General features: G+C 39.5%; 1 protein-coding gene across 3 annotated transcripts in view; it reads right to left on the bottom strand.

Moving 5' to 3' along the window:
* axin1 (axin 1) overlaps positions 1–13397 on the bottom strand; it is a 113870-nt gene that overhangs the window by 40007 nt on the left and 60466 nt on the right. For all 3 annotated transcript variants that reach the window (XM_080206909.1, XM_080206912.1, XM_080206911.1), the window contains exon 3: positions 9365–9505. In XM_080206909.1, coding sequence (XP_080063035.1) covers positions 9365–9505 — 141 coding nt within the window. The remainder of the gene's footprint in view (positions 1–9364; positions 9506–13397) is intronic.

Genomic DNA, 13397 nt, shown 5'->3' with positions numbered 1-13397 from the left:
AAGATGATTGAGAGGTGACTTTAATAGAGGCATATAAAATGATAAGAGGACTAGATAGGGTGGACAGTGTGAACCTTTTTCCTCCGATGGAGATGGCTCGCATGAGGGGACACAGCTTTAAATTGAGGGGTGATAGATATAGGACAGATGTCAGAGGTAAGTTCTTTACTCAGAGAATAGTAAGGGCATGGAATGCCCTGCCTACAACAGTAGTGGAATCGCTAACATTAAGGGCATTTAAATGGTCATTGGATAAACATACGGATAATATTGTAATAGTATAGGTTAGATGGGCTTTAGATTGGTTTCACAGATGAGTGCAACAAGAGGACCGAAGGACCTGTACTGCGCTGTAATGTTCTATGTTCTATAGACTAGCGAAGCTAACATCAGGGACGGTGAAGTTGCTAGAGTCCATTTTCAAGAATTTTTCAACTCAGCATTTGGAAAGTAGTTGTGTAATCAGATAAAGTCAACATGGATTTACAAAAGGGAAATCATGCTTCATGAATCTATTGGAACTCTTTGAGGATGTAGCTTTGTAGAGTTGACCAAGGAGAACCAGTGGATGTGGTTTATTTAGACTTTCAAAAGGCTTTCGACAAGGTCTCACATAGTACACTACTACATAAAGTTAAAGTGCCTGCAATGGCAGGTAATGTCTTGAGCTGGACAGAAAGCTGCTTGATGGATAGGCGGCAAAGAGTTGGCATAAATGTGTCATTTTACGATTGGCAGGCATTGACTTGTGGGGTATCTAGTTCACATTATATATTAATGATTTGGAAGAAGGAGCTAAATGTATTATCTCCAAATTTACAAGTTATACAAAGTTGGGTGGGAGGGTAAGCTGAGAGGAGAATGCAAAGATGCTTCAGCATGATTTGTACAGGCTGAGTGTGTGGGTATATACATAGCAGATGCAGTACAAAGTGGATAAATGTGAGGTTATCTACTTTGACAGCACTGATAGGAAGGCGGATGATTATTTGAATGCATGTAAATTGGGAAGTGGATACTCAGCGAGATCTTAGTGTCCTCATGCATCAGTCACTGAAAGTAAGCGCACAGGTACAGCAGGCAGCAAAGAAGCCAAATTATATATTAACCTTCATAGTGAGAGGATTTGAGCATAGGAATACAGATGTTTTACTCGAATGGTTTAGGGCATTGGTGAGGTCACACCTGCAGCATTGTGTGCAGTTTTGACATCCTTATCTAAGGAAGGATATCCTTGCCATAGAAGGAGTATAGTGCAGGTTTACCAGACTGATTCTTGGGATGGCAGGTCTATCATGAGGAAAGACCAAGTCGGTTAGGATTATATATTGTAGGAGTTTAGAAGAGTTATAAAATTCTAATAAGGTTAGACAGGATAAATATGGAAAGAATGTTCCCACTGGTATGGGAGTCCTAAGCTGGAGGTCATAGTTTGAGGATATGCAGTAAAACTTTTACGACTGAGGTGGGTTGAAATCTTTTCACTCAGTGATGAATGTGTGAAATTCACTACCATAGAAAGTAGTTGAGGCCAAAACATTGTCCGATTTCAAGAAGAAATTAGATATTGCTTTAGAGACTAAAGGGATCAAGGGATATGGGGCACGAGGGGGAGGGAAATCAGAATGTTGAATTTGATGATCAGCCATGAGCATAATGAATGGCGGAGCAGGCTCAAAGGGCCGAATGGTCTACTCCTGCTTCTGATTTCAATGTTTCTATATCTCAAGTTATCTGAAAATGGCTCTTTATTTGATGCTCAACTGATTCCGACTCCACATTCTCTCAAAATCCATTTATTTCCAGTTCCGCTACAGCACCTACATGCTACTGAAATCTTTATCTCCAAATTGAACAATCCTAATATTCTCCCAAACAATTGTCAACAATTTTAGAACTTAACATTTTCTCTGCCAGTTCAAAAAGTATAAACCTGATTTTCAATAAGTACACAACCATACCTAAAATCACTAGAAAAAAATGCTCACAGAAGAACCCATCAAAACTCAACTGGGGGACAAATGAAACAAACTAATGTGGAACCTTAAATTCTAAAAGTTAATAGCTACCATGTAGAAAAATTAAAAGCCATGTGTTAAAGAGTAAAGATTACTTGGGCCAGTACACAACTCACATCTCAAAACTATTAATCATAGTCATCCACTTTAGTTGATTTACACATTAATTTGTCTTGGGCAATTTAGCTAGCAGTGTTCTTCAAGATAGACTTGCAATAACATTAATCAATTATGATATAATGTAATCTTTGTTCTTATGACCAGGGTTGTAAAGAGACACACACACACACAGAGGTCATTTCAGCATATTTCAAGAACCACTATATATTTTCAGTGCAAGTCTGCTATCCTCTATGATCACCTTCTGCAAGTATTCAGCAGATGGTCTCTTAAACCACCCCCTGCTATTAGAAGCTTTGTGCCCTACTTCAAAGAAAACCACAATGCCTTCAAGCTAAGTGGGATGCTGAAATGATTAAATTGTAAGAACGGGGCCCAACTAACTAAATTTGCCAGTGCATTAGAGTGTCACTGTACTTAACAGATGGGGTGCAATCTGCAGCTCTCTCAATGTGGCAATTCTGATGGCACACTGCCTAAACACATTCTATAATACTCTGCTGTTTCTTATCTACAGCAACTGAAAATACACCAGTATTCAAGGTTAACGCTTCAGCAGAGGAAAGGGGATTTCTACTAAAACCATAATTTTTGTTTTTTATTCCCACCACATTTCTGCTATTAACTCGAAATACGGAATCGTCTGTGAAGGAAGAATTTTCCACATACACTGATCTGAGAAAGAGTGAAATCCATTTATGCATCTCCCTAGTCTTTCATGCCGTCTACCATTTTTAAGACTCAGCTCTTGCTTGGTCCCCAAGAATAAATACCTTTTGAGTGCAACCTGTTTCTCCTCTCAAAGAGAAGAATTTGAAAACTCAGAGTGAAAGTGCAGCTGGGAATTATCCGTCTTTCATTATTCTGAGGTGCAGCACTTTTAAGCAAATGTCTCAAGATTGATTGTGCCAAGCTCACATCAGGACACAATTGAGAAAAATCAAAAACACATGACTAAAATCACAAACATCCAAATTATCAAGAATTGAGCTGAATTATACTGAGTCTAATAATCCATCTAAATTACAAAACTGCCCAAAGTGACAAAATAAATAAGACAACATGCATACCTCCGAAGACAGGGAGAACTGCCTGGCAAAACTGTTTTGATTCTGCCTCAAAAGATGAAGTGCAATTACAGGGCATCACTAGCTTTCCATCAGGGCTGCCACTTGGATTTTGGAAGCCAGGCAGGCCAACATTAAAGTCACAAATACAACTTTAGGGCAACTGTCTGCATGGTTCTTCTGATGTGGCTGTTCATCTCTGCAGCATTCATGAGGTAAATTTAGAACACAGAGCCACATATTGGGGGAAAATCAATTCCATCAGAAGCTTTAGTGCAATATCAACAAGGTGCAAGACTCTATTTAGCACTTCAGTTTCAGAGTCAATATCATCATGTGTTGAGGTTAACTGTGGCAGAATGGTATGAAGTGCAATTCAGAATTCATGCTAATGTTCAATTGCAGTTCTGACAAGCACTTGAGTATGATTTTCGCAATTCTTAAATTTCTCACTTTATTTTAGGTTCGCATTTGCTACTTTCATGCTTGCTTGATTATGACTTTTTTCTTTAATTCTCTCTCTTGCCTTTCAGTAATGTTGCATTCCTTCCTGTCTGCAAGTACCTGGCTTCCACTGGACAACTGCCTGCACAAGTATGAATGAAATTAGCTGTAAGCAGTTGCAAGTGCAGAGAAACAACCACTCCATGGTAGAGCACATCACTCCTATAATTTTGTGCATCCATACACCATGTTGCTAAACTCAGCCCATTAATTGTTAAAGTAGTCAAGAAAGAAACTGGTATATCAGTTACTTCATTACTGCATCTACAACTGTCCAGTCTGCCTTCCTTTTCTTTTATATTCTGGCATGCTGCACTGGTGCCAAGGCCAGGCACCTAGGTTTCATTATTTTGCAAGGTAAGTAGAATTCATTCAAATTTAGGATAAGCATCTATACACTCTTACAAATTTGACAATTAAATGCTCCTTAGGGCATGTCATAGCACCAGCAAGGATTACATTATTATTATATTGTACAGATTGGGGCACTTAAGGAAAGCACAATTAAATGTTTTATTTGCTCAATTAGAACTAACATGAGCATCTTAAATGTTCATATTAAGCAACAGCTTTATGGTGCCAGTAGAATTTTTTTTTTGAGTTAAGCAAAGGCAAACAGTTACTGCTCCAAGAAAGCGCATTGTCTAAAGACAGCATAACAGGACTAAGACTTCAAACTACATTTTGATTAAAAAAATCATGGCTAATTTCTTGAAGCCACACTTGACAGTGACTTTCAAACAAAAGGAGCTAATCTGACAGGATCAAAGAACCTTGTACCTCGTCATCACTACAGATACGTAAACAACCTCTGTGGGTTGCAGAGACCAATTTCAAAGGAATTATACAAAGGTCATCTACATTCCATAAGCCTGTCCACCGGAGTCTACTAGTCTGCCAGGACAAAGGATCCTGCAACCTCCTTTTCAAATTATTAAAGGTTGGAACATTAACAATCTCAGAAGCCCAGATAAATGAATACATACCCTCTGTCAAAGCTGTACAAGATGGGAGCAATGTAACATGACCCCTACTTGAGACAACCAGTTATATAGCCAGAAAAGGGATTGTGTCCAACTTTAAATGCCTGTCCCAGCTACAGTTTTTTTTGGACCTTCTGAACTTCTATACCATTGTGTAGAAACCCAATCATTTCCAGCTTGTCACTCTCATCATGGAAGAAATCTGTATGGGAAAAGTGAATTATCTCAGCACCAGTTTTCCACCTGCTGACTTGTGTGAATAAACACATCTTTAACTCTGGACTCACACGAAACAATATTTTCTGTGATTTTCACCCTGGAAATCTTTCTCTATCACCATCCTTTGATGTACAAGTGAAAAGGAGACTATATTGCGACCCTTCTCTCGCATTTGAGCGTATGCAAACAAATTAACCCTCAAAGATTACCCTATCTAGATTTTGCTGAGATTATTAATAGAAATTGGATCACACCAAAACTGATGGGTTGGGAAACATGCCACCATTTATAAACAGGAAATTAAAATCAAAGCATCCTTCTGTTTATAGTCGGGTGGAGAGGGGAAAACTCAAGGCTGTTTTAAATAAACTCCCTCCCGCCCATAACAAAAGGGACAACCTTGGTTAAAGAATGAAACCAGAAGCCTTCCATATCAAAGACTCAATTTATTTATAACCTCCAAAAGGCTTCCTTTCTAAGGAACATGTTCAATTTTAGTGTAAAAATAAATAATGTGTCCTAATAATTTTTACACCAAAATATCTAAATGCTCACTTCTATGCCGTGAAAGGTATACAAAGCTAAGTAACTCAATTAAATAAAGAAATAATAAGCAAAGCAGAATCCATAACACCATATATCAGGGTACAATAAAACCAAAATACAATTCCAGTTCTAAAGGGCTTCATGCCACATAATCTGATAAATGAACAACTGTAAGAGAGACTCTTCAAAGTCTTCAAAAGTCTAAAATTGTTATAATACTGCTACTTTTGCATCATAGGCTGCTACAATGTATGAATATACAGAATAGTATTTATACTTAGGTAACTTTAAATTATTCCTTATGAATAAGAGGGACATTGAACTATGCTTCTCCCCCGGATTAGTAGGATAATTGATCTTTATGATCTTGTAATAAGGCAGACAATCCCAATCACCTGACCTTAAACATGGATTTGTTTCTTCATAACTTATCATAGGAAATGGAGACATGAACCTTCAATCTTTAGTTTCTTGCCCAGTGATTAGTCAGAAGATTTATCAAAATCCTTCCTTCTGCCACTTGCTAATAGTGGATGTTTTGTAAACATCCCATGCTGCACTCTAATAAACAGGATTATTCCAACACTGATTGGAATTGTGAATCGAGATAGCTAATTATTGCCATCAATTGTTGTGAACAGTCTGGTTTTCAAAATTCCAGCAAATAGCTTTACAGGAATGTTTAAACTCGCTTTAAAATGCATGATCTAAATACAGTTCATTCAAAATCACTAGCACCTTCTCAAGGACAACTAGGAATGGGAAAAATGTTATTCTTGATAGTGACACCCATCAGGATACAAGAACAAAAAAGACCTGAGGGTGAGTTTAAGGGGGTGGGTATGATGGTGGTCTTTGAAGATCGCTGGATAATTTGAAAAGGCATGATGGATCCTTGACTTTATAAATAGAGGCACAGAGAGCCAAAGTGAGGGAGTTACAGTAAACAGGCCATACATGAAATAGTGGTCAATTCTAGACACCACATTTCAGGACTGACATTAAGGTGGCAGAGAAGTGCAGAGGAAATTTTTTATAATTATACCAAGAATGAGGGACTTCAGTTAATATGGAAAGACTGGATAAGCCAAGTTATTTTCCTTAAAGCAGAGAAGGTGATGGGAGATAGGTGTCCAAAACATTGAAGGTTGGTAACTTTTTTAAAAAAAATTCATTCTTAGGACAGGGATATCGCAGGGAGGCCAGCATTTATTGCCCATTCCTAGTTGCCTGAGGACTGTTGTTTTATTTGTTAATGTTTCTTTATTTATTACTCACAAGTAAGGCTTACTTTAACGCTGCAATGACGTTATTGTGAAATTCCCCTTATCCCTATATTCTGGCAGCACCTGTTCGGGTCAATTAACCTAACCAGCATGTCTTTCAGACAGAGGGAAACCGGACCACCCAGAGGAAATGCATGCAGACATGCGAGAACCTGCAACCTCCGCACAGTGACCCAAGACGGGTGCTGTGAGACAGCAATGCTGACCTCAACCACATTGCTGTGGCTCTGGAGTCACATGTAGGCCACACCATTAATGAAGTAGATGGATTTTGCCAACAATCGACAATGGTTTCATGGTCATTAGTAGATTCTTAATTCCTGATTTTTTAAAAAAAAAATCAGATTCAAATTTCATCATCTGCTGTGGCTGGATTTGAAATTGGGTCCCCAAAACATGAGCTGAGTTTCTGAATTAACAATTAAGTGATAATACCATTAGGCTATCGCCACCCCCATAACAGTAAGAAACTGTTTCCAGTGGCAGAAAGTTCAGTAACCAAAAGGGGCAGATTTAAGTAAATTGGCAAAGAATCACAGAATCCCTACATTGCAGAAGGTGGCCAAGTGACCCATCAAATCTGCATCAACTTGCCGACAGAACATCCCACCTCCTGCCCTATTCCAATAGCCCTACACATTTATCATGCTGATTGGCCTACCTAAACATCTTGGGGAAACTAAGGGGCAATTTAGCATGGCCAATCCACCTAACCTGCACATTTTTGGACTGTGGGAGGAAACCAGAGCACCCAAAGGAAACCATGCAAGAACATGCAAACTCCACACACTCACTCAAGGCTGGAATTCAACTCAGGTCCCTGGCGCAGTGAGGCAGTAGTGCTAATCACTGTACCCAGGAGCTACGTGAGAAAAAAAACTGGCCCAAAAGTTCTGATGATCTGGAGTGCACTGTCTGAAAGAGTGGTGGAAGCAGATTCATAATTACTTTCAATGGAGAATTGGATAAATACTTGAAAAGAGGAAAAACGATAGGTTAAGGAAAGAACAGAGGAGTGGGATTAATTGAAAAGTTTTTTCAAAGAGCTGGAACAATCATACGACCTCCTTCTGTGCTGCAAACTCTTTGTGAAACAAACCAAAATGAAACTGAGCATAATACTCATTTCTTTCTGAACAGCCCAAGCTGAAATGCAACCAGCTCAGTCTTAACTTTTAGTCTAGAACAAAGCAAGCATCTCAAAGCCAACTTTAACCAACTACAATTATTTGGGTCTTTTTTGAGACATTCATTTGGGATGGTAAATTGGCAGTTTGCTCTGATTCGGTGTCCAGAAATTGGTCTGTAGGGCTGCCACATCAAGAGCCATCGTACACCTACTAATGATTCCAACTGGACAGCCCTGTGCTGTGCACAAAACACGGTTCCTCCCACCACGCATGAATGTCTATTGAAAATGCTGAAATTAAAGCTGGATTAGTGCCTAGATTCCTCATTGAGACGCAATACAAGTTTAAAAGGAGTTGGAGACTTGGGAATTTTAGTACCTGGTTCTTCAATCTTTCTTCTACACATCCAACATCCATCTAAAAGAAATCAGGTGTAATCTATGTGCATGATACTAAATAGGGTGAAGTAAACTGAAACTGAGCTTTAAGTATCTATCATTGAGTCCAAACAACTTTTTCCTCTTGCTAGATGGATGTTCACTAAGTTAAAGAACTACATAAATTAAAGTCGTTGTTATTGTTGTTGAGAAGGATCTATGATATTCAATCCAAATCTTATACTGTAACTAGGAGCCAGTGTCACCAGAAGCATACAGGAACTAACTAGAGCCAATCAAAACAAAAGAACCCTCAGTGGTCCATTACAGAACACTATTGTGTAATAAAGGCAGCAACAAGCAAAGACAACAGCCCACTATAAATGACACTAATTTACAAATGGAGAAAACACCAATGAATAAAAACATTTATCTTAGTATGTTCAGGCCACAGATAAACTGTTGCCAATGACTGGACAAAAACATACTATGAATGTAATTTAGAAAGAGGCATTATGCAGAACTCAAAAACAAGCATAACAAAAGGACAATGCACTCTGCAAAATGTCTTGTGGAATTACTAATTCCAATTTGTACGTGGAAGGCGAATAAGAAGATCCGCTTTTAGCTACCACTCCCATGTTTCATTGAAACCTAAAGAATGACATGAAGCTAAAACAAATCATGCTTAAAGCAAAATAAGTTGAATAAATTACAATTTCATTAACTAGGTGAGCCTTCCACTGATGTTTGCAGTGTCGTTATATTGGACAATTTGGTTCAGAAGCAGCCCAGGCTGGACACCTTCGCATTATTCAATTTCATAGCTTGAAACAAAGGAGCTGATCTAAATAATTACTTCCAACAATTCAAGAGCCCTCATAATTCGCTGAGCAAAGCCACCTCAATTTTTTAAATACGCTCACTCCCTGCTTATGATTTGAAAATAGCAAGAAAGAAAAATCAGACCATAATTATTAAAACAAAAATTCCCCAAAGATACAAATAAGTTTTGTCATGTTATGTTTTACAAGTAGCTTACTTTGGCTATTTCACTGTTACGCAACATAAAAACTAATTGCTATAAAAAATTTTGCCACATGCAAATACTTACACACTACTGTCTGTCAATGACATAGTATCCGCGTCACTTGACATGCTCTGCTGCTCACTGTCGTTAGCGCTCGTTGCTGGTGCCAATGCATACCCTGTGTTGACATAGTAAGGATTGACAGGTTCCCGCCATGACCCATGTCTGGATAAAAGAATAAAAACACATTATGCAAAATCATATTAAAATCAGAAACAATTGCTTACTCATTTTGGAAAACTAAGTATCATTATTAACTGAGAAACTATCACTTATTGAATTCAATCAATCCACAAATGAATATATCAAAACATCTGGTTATTTTTTCCAATAGTAAAGAAATTATGACATTCACAAGTTCAAAAACACTGAGCAAACAAAATAAATTAACTTGATTAATCTCTTACAATAATTGAGTGTTGGATAACCATGATTTTATAACTATCAAGTGACTAGAACTAAACTAAACTGTCCCAGAGGCAAATACCGCAAATGCCCCACAACCATACTCAACTTGCAAAAAATCTAGGCTTTAACTACTTAATTCAAACATATTTTCAGTTTTTCTTATTGGACATTGAGACCAGAAGACATGTATACTGTGTCAAATTGTGTTGATAGAGATTCAGTAGTATTTGTTCTCACCAATCACAAAATCAGAAAGTACTACTGCAGGATCAATTTTAGTAGAACCAATGAGATCTTTTAAGAAATAGTGTAACAGCAAATTATATCTTTGAAATAACACATGTTACAAGCAAATAAAAAAAATTCATGCAATTGGGGCATTGCTTGGACTGCACAGATGTGATTAGTAAACCCTGCAACTGTGCTAGGAAAAGTACTGCGTGGAAGAAGCAAATTTTTGAGAGGTTGCTGCCTCAAAAGCAAAATCTCTAACTGTAAACCTTAACTTAAAAGCCTTAAGGTGTTATGAAATATGTATTTTCCATGTTAAATTACATTCTGGCCGACACACTTTAAAAGAAATGTGAAACCCCTTGAAAGTGCAGAGAAGTTTTACCAGCATATTACAAGGTTAGGGTGGAAAGGCTGTAGTTAACCTCCTTGGAGCAAAGGAAACTGAGGGAGGTCTGACAGAGGTATACAAAATTATGACAAGCTTAAATAAGGTACTGAAGAAAAAGCTTTTCATCAGCTGATGGCACAAGGACTAAGGGGCACAGATTTAAGATTTTGACAAAAGGTAAGGAAAAACCTTTTTATGCAGTGAGTGGTGATAACCTGGAACTTGCTGCCCATGAGGGTGGTGGAAATGGAAACAATCATTGATTTCAAACAGAAATTGAATGAGTACATGAAGGAAATAAATTTGCAGGGCTACAAGTATCACGCAGGGAATGTGACTGACTGTATTACTCATTGGGTAGCTAGCACACACTTTTTTTCCGATAAAAATGACTGACTAAAACATCATTGGAAATTTCAGTCAAGAAATTCTTTTGTATTGATTTATGTGATTTGAATCACTGACAAATCATAGAATCCCTACAGTGCAGAAGAAGCCATTCGGCCCATCGTGTCTGCACCAACTCTCCAAAAGAGGACCGTACCTGAGCCCAATAATCCACCCTAACCCTGTACATTGATGAGCCAATAATCCACCTTAACCCTGTACATTGATCATAGCCAATCCACTTAACCTACAAATCATGGCCATAAAGGGGCAATTTAGCATGGCCATAAAGGGGCAATTTAGCATGGCCAGTCTACTTAACCTGCATACCTTTGGATTGAGGGGGGAAACCAGAGCACCCGGGGGAAATCCACACTGACACAGAGAGAACGTCTGCATGAGTTTGCAGTCACCCAAGACTGGAATCGAACCTGGCTCCCTGGCATTGTGAGGCAGCAATAGAAACATAGAAACAAGCCATTTGGCCCTTCAAGCCTGCTCTGCCATTCATTTTGATCACGCTGATCATCAAATTCAATATCCTCATTTTCCCTTCCCCCTATTATCCCTTGATCCTTTTAGCCTCTTGAACTATATCTATTTCCTTCGTGAAATCAGACGACGTTTTGGCCTCAACCACATTCTGTGGTAGTGAATTCCACACACTCACCACTCTCTGGGTGAAGAAATTTCTCCTCACCTCAGTTTTAAAAGGTTTACCTCTTATCCTCAAATTATGACCCCTAATTCTGAACTTCCCCACCACTGGGAACGTTCTTCCTGAATCTAGCCTGTCTAACTTTTTATAAGTTTATAAGTTTTCACAAGATCCCCTCTCACTCCTCTAAACTCCTCCAAATATAATCCTAACCAATTTAGTCTCTCCTATATGACAGACCTGCCACCCCAGGAATCGGCCTCGTAAACCTGCGCTGTATTTCCACTATAGCAAGGGCATCCTTCCTCGGATAAAAACATAGAACATAGAACATAGAACATAGAACATTACAGCGCAGAACAGGCCCTTCGGCCCACGATGTTGCGCCGACCAGTTACAAAAACAATGACCCACTAGCCTATACCAATCCCTTTTCGTCCATAAACCTATCCAGAGATCTCTTAAACGCCCCCAAACTAGACGCATCTACAACTGCAGCAGGCAGGGCATTCCAAACCCTCACCACCCGCTGGGTAAAGAACCTACCCCTGACATCCGTCCTGTAGCTACCCCCCCTTAATTTAAAGTCATGCCCCCTCGTGCTAGCTTTCTCCATCCGAGGAAAAAGGCTATCACTATCCACCCTATCTAAACCCCTAATCATCTTATATGTTTCAATAAGATCCCCTCTTAGCCGCCTTCTTCCCAACGAAAACAACCCTAGATCCCTCAGTCTCTCCTCATAGGACCTCCCCACCATACCAGGCAACATCCTAGTAAACCTCCTCTGCACCCTCTCCAACGCCTCCACATCCTTCTTGTAATGCGGGGACCAGAACTGCACACAGTACTCCAAGTGCGGCCGCACTAGAGTAGTGTACAGTTGCAACATTACACTGCGACTCCTAAATTCAATCCCCCTACCAATAAACGCCAAGACACCGTACGCCTTCTTGACAACCTTATCTACTTGATTCCCAACTTTCAGGGATCTATGTACACACACACCTAGATCCCTCTGTTCATCCACACTATTCAAAGTCCTCCCGTTAGCCCTATACTCGACACATCTGTTGCTCCTACCAAAGTGAATTACCTCACACTTCTCCGCATTAAATTCCATCCGCCACCTCTCAGCCCAGCTCTGCAACCTATCTAAGTCTCCCTGCAGACTATGACACCCTTCCTCACAATCTACCACACCTCCAACTTTGGTGTCATCAGCAAATTTACTAATCCACCCAACTATACCCTCATCCAGATCATTAATAAAAATTACAAACAACAGTGGCCCCAAAACAGATCCCTGAGGCACACCACTCGTAACTGCACTCCATGATGAATATTTACCATCCACCACCACCCTCTGTCTCCTATCTGATAGCCAATTCCTGATCCAACTTCCTAGATTACCCACAATCCCATACATCTGCATTTTCTGCAGAAGCCTACCATGGTGAACCTTATCGAACGCCTTACTAAAATCCATGTATACCACGTCAACTGCCTTACCCCCATCCACCTCTTTGGTCACCTTCTCAAAAAACTCAATAAGGTTAGTAAGGCACGACCTACCTGCTACAAAACCATGCTGACTATTTCTAATCAATTCATTACACTCCAAATAACTATAAATCCTATCCCTAATAATTTTTTCTAAAACCTTGCCCACAACAGAAGTAAGACTCACCGGTCTATAATTCCCGGCAAAGTCTCTGTTCCCCTTCTTAAACAATGGGACAACATTCGCTATCCTCCAATCCTCCGGGACTACACCAGAGACCAATGACGACCTGAAGATCTGAGCCAGAGGCTCTGCAATCACCTCTCTAGCCTCCCAGAGAATCCTAGGGTAGATCCCATCCGGACCAGGGGACTTATCTAAGGACACCAAAACTGCACACAATACTCCAGGTGTATGCTAACCATCATTTCACCCCATGGTTCGCTAGCCTTTTATGACATCTACACTGACAAACTCC

Source organism: Carcharhinus amblyrhynchos, chromosome 18, assembly GCF_965287045.1.
Source record: "Carcharhinus amblyrhynchos chromosome 18, sCarAmb.v2.hapA, whole genome shotgun sequence".
NCBI lineage: Eukaryota > Metazoa > Chordata > Chondrichthyes > Carcharhiniformes > Carcharhinidae > Carcharhinus > Carcharhinus amblyrhynchos.
Note: the sequence above shows the minus strand (reverse complement) of the source record. Positions and strands in the feature narration are given on the sequence as shown.